Genomic DNA, 3,822 nt, shown 5'->3' with positions numbered 1-3,822 from the left:
TTACATGCTGTTCCCACTTTCTTGGAGAATATTTGGGTCAGAGACTTTCATATGCAGCTTAAAGTTTACCAAGTTTCTTTCTTTAATTAATAGTTACTCTCTCATAAAACACGTATTCGGACTTAAGAGGTTTGAAGATAATCCCTGTGGCTGGGCACTTCTGGCTAACTGTATTACAGAACTGAGTATAAATAAAATGCGGTATTACAAAGGTTTGGTGTTTTGTTTTGGCTGCTTTCGAGTTGGTGAGGGTTGTTACGCAGTCCTTCGCATGAGACGTCCACAAATACTGTGGTTTTAATCAAGTTTGGGTTTTTTTTTTTTAAAGGTGGGGGAATCAAAACCATAAGGGGGTGCTTAACTCTGCTAGTCTGAATTGCAGTCTGTTTGCTTCCTTCAGTTGCTGTTCTGTACAAAGTTGATGACACATGACTGCTTTCTCTAACGCCTATGTTTAATCTTCAGATCTCCGATGGCCAAGGAGATGAGCGGTCAGAATCTCCCTATGAAAGTGCTGATGAAACTCAGACTGAAGTGTCTATATCATCCAAAAAATCTGAGCGAGGAGCAGGAACAAAAAAAGAATATGTGTGTCAGGTGAGAGATGTTAGCTGGGGCAGCGAGCCATGTTTGCTGAGGTTTCCTAGGAAAGGTGGGTTTAAATGTGAAAACGAGAGGATCAGGGCGGAAACAGGTTTAGCGTGTGTCTGAGATGTCTGTTAGTGATGAGGGTGCCATGCCAGTAGATGGCATTCCTCAGTCCTGATTTTTTTTTTTTCTTGACCTCCAACGAATGACTTAGCCTTTCTGTTCGTGTTTCCATATGCATAAGATAAGCATAATTTGTACTGCAGATAAGCGCGTGAGTGTCGCCAGGTAACTAGTTAAAGGCTCGCTTACCGGTTCGTGAAGAGGAGGAGGTAAACCCCCTCTTCCCTGCGCTGCTGCGCCCAGCAGATGATGCGCTGGAAGCAGCGTGCGCCTGCCCTGCGGATTGAAAGCAAGAGGCTTTCTCAGATTATCCTAGAAGAGTTCTTAGGTTGTGACCTGATAACACAATACAAATGGACGGATCAAATTTGTTTCCAGGAGACTGGGCAAGCAGTTATATTTCCATTTCTTGTACATAGTGATCAGGAGGTTGTATCTATCTTCAGATGTTGGCTAATCCCTTAAATCCTGCCAGCATTGTTGTTGGGTTCGTTGTTAGTTATGCATGTGTCATTGCTAACCACTCAGACATAGAAGTATCACCTAGATTAATTTCCTTTTGCCAAGGAAAAGGAAAATAAGGATGCTTTTTAACCCTACTTGGATGCATCAGTGTGCTCAGGGAAAATTCCTTAAAGCTTTTTTTTTCTTTTCCTTTTTTTCTGTCAGATTGTACTGACTCATGAACGGTGGTTCTATGAGTGATTACTTCTAGCAGTTTAATGACTCTGTTACCTGTTTTGACTGGAAGCCAGGGCATGTGATGATGCTTGTAAAATTATCTTTCACTTGTTAAATTTGATTTCAACAACGGGAAAAGAGGTTTTGAGGAGCAGTATATGAAAAGGAATAAAGCAGTTTTTTCCACATATGAACATTTCTTTAACATTCAATGCCTTTGTGTTGTAAAAGCTGTGTGAAAAAACAGGTGATCTCCTACTGTGTGAAGGACTTTGCTATCGAGCTTTTCATGTAAGCTGCCTTGGGCTCTCTGGAAGACCAGCAGGAAAATTCATTTGTAGTGAATGTACATCAGGCAAGTTTGTCCCTTTCTATTAATAAAAACAAAACCTTGTAGTTTTCCCATATGTTGTTCTAGGAAATCCTCCTGGACAGAGTATGTACCTTTGGAGAAACTGTATTTATCCTTTGGTGCCTGCCAGGGTGCGAGTTCATAGAGTACCATAAGTGTGCCATGGTTTAGAAAGCTCATGCTGTTTTCAGTGAGAAGTCTCTTGCCACTTGGCTGATTTGGTCTGAATTCCATTGCCTTAATAACTGCAGAGTATTTGCTCTCTGAGTACAATTACAGATGAAAGTCTGTCCCAAAGACTTAAGAAATCCTAGAAAAAAAAGCAGCAAGTGAAACGTTTTAAGTGCTTTTTCAGTCCTTTGTGTGTCTATATCAATCTTTTGCTTTTCCTATTAAAAGACTACCTTATTGCTATTAATGTCATTTGCTTTTAATCCTACAATAACTGCTTGGAAGTTCTTAATCTTAAAACTTTACGTAAAAAGATTTGCGTTCTTGCTCATAAGCTCAGTTCAGTTCCCATGGTAAAACCTTGTTGGAACAAGGCCGCTTTGAAATAAAGCTGTTCCAAGCGGTCCAGAGAGAAGATGAGAGGATGCTTGTCTTTGGTTTGTGGGCCTGCTTCAAATTTAACGGGGTGACAGAACCCATCATCCTATTCGATTGCTTTAGAAAAGGAATAATAAAAATTGCGCAGTCGTCCTGGCGTACTGAGGCTTATGAATAAGAACGTGAAAGCAGATCGGTGAGGCTTTGGGTGTTGTTGTGTGCACTTTAACCGCAGTGGGTTTGCACCGTAACCTTATTCTGTCTGTATCTGAGCGGATTAGTATTTAGCACTAAAGAGTTAAACAGACTGCTGCATCAAATAAGTGAATTTGAGTTTGTTTTTTTTTTTAAAAAAAAAAAAAACCACGAAAAAACCACAACAAAAGCAACTCCCCTCACACATAATGAGAAGTTGCAACAGAAGCGTCTAAAATTCACGTGTTTGGATGGGAAACGAGTGACGTGGTTTCCCTTGCTTTTGCCACTAGGTGTGCATACTTGCTTTGTGTGTCAAGAGAGAAAGGCAGATGTGAAACGCTGTGTCGTATCCCACTGCGGAAAATTCTACCACGAAGCTTGCGTGAAAAAATTTCATCTGACGGTGTTTGAGAACAGGGGGTTTCGATGTCCTCTCCACAGCTGCCTGAGTTGTCATGTTAGTAACCCCTCACATCCACGAATTTCAAAAGGTAGTTTCATTTTACCTTTTTATGGCTGATGAATTAAATCTGTTTGTGGTACACTAAGGTAAGGAATCTGGCCCTTTAACAGCTGCTGGCTGCGATTCTTCAGGCACGGGTGGACTGTCGTTTCATCCAGAATTAAAAAAAACACAACCACTGAATGACTTTTAGTCAACATTAGTATTTACCTTCTTTGTGTTCTTTGTTGGTTTTAACCAGCTTCCAGTTAGCTGTGGTTAACCGTGTTTTCTTCTCGAGAGAGGACGGAATCTGGAATGCGTGTATGATGAGGAGAGACAGGCTGAGAGAGTGAGGGCAAGACCTGTGAATGTACAAATACTGCAGCCAGGCTTGCCAGATGTGGAGGCGTTGGATTCTGCGCATATTTCTAGCTTGGGGCAACATCTGTAGACTGAGGAAAGCTTGTCTACCCTGGTGTGCTCAGTTAAAGCCTTCACGTTCAAATACTACAGCGCTTTAAAGTCAGTTCTTGAAAAACCTGTCTTAGTGCATTTGCTGAATGCGAACACGCAGGCTCTGCAGACATAATTGATATGGCTTTGTGTGGGTATAGACTACCTCAGTCACGTGCTACTGGTTTTTAGCTGAAATAATAAATTGTTTTTGTTCCAAAATAACGTGGCAGTGTTCTGCTTTGCTAGGAAAGATGATGCGCTGTGTTCGCTGTCCTGTCGCGTACCATGCTGGAGACCTTTGCATTGCTGCGGGATGTGCAGTCATCGCTTCCAACAGCATTGTTTGTACCAACCATTTCACTGCCATGAAAGGAAAAACCCATCACGCGCATGTCAATGTGAGCTGGTGCTTTGTGTGTTCTAAAGGTAA

General features: G+C 41.6%; 1 protein-coding gene across 1 annotated transcript in view; it reads left to right on the top strand.

Annotated features, from left to right (window-relative positions):
- Positions 1-465: 465 nt before the first annotated feature.
- Positions 466-3,822, top strand: part of WHSC1 (Wolf-Hirschhorn syndrome candidate 1) — a gene marked incomplete at its 5' end in the record, with an annotated part of 12,060 nt that continues 8,703 nt past the window's right edge. Inside the window, 4 exons of the mRNA XM_010159454.1 lie at positions 466-597; positions 1,624-1,747; positions 2,782-2,982; positions 3,639-3,818. Of these exons, the coding sequence (XP_010157756.1) occupies positions 466-597; positions 1,624-1,747; positions 2,782-2,982; positions 3,639-3,818 (637 nt within the window). The remainder of the gene's footprint in view (positions 598-1,623; positions 1,748-2,781; positions 2,983-3,638; positions 3,819-3,822) is intronic.

This window comes from Eurypyga helias, unplaced genomic scaffold (assembly GCF_000690775.1).
Source record: "Eurypyga helias isolate BGI_N326 unplaced genomic scaffold, ASM69077v1 scaffold37359, whole genome shotgun sequence".
NCBI classification, from domain to species: domain Eukaryota; kingdom Metazoa; phylum Chordata; class Aves; order Eurypygiformes; family Eurypygidae; genus Eurypyga; species Eurypyga helias.
The sequence above is the reverse complement of the archived record's forward strand: the minus strand, read 5'-3'. Positions and strand labels throughout refer to the sequence as shown.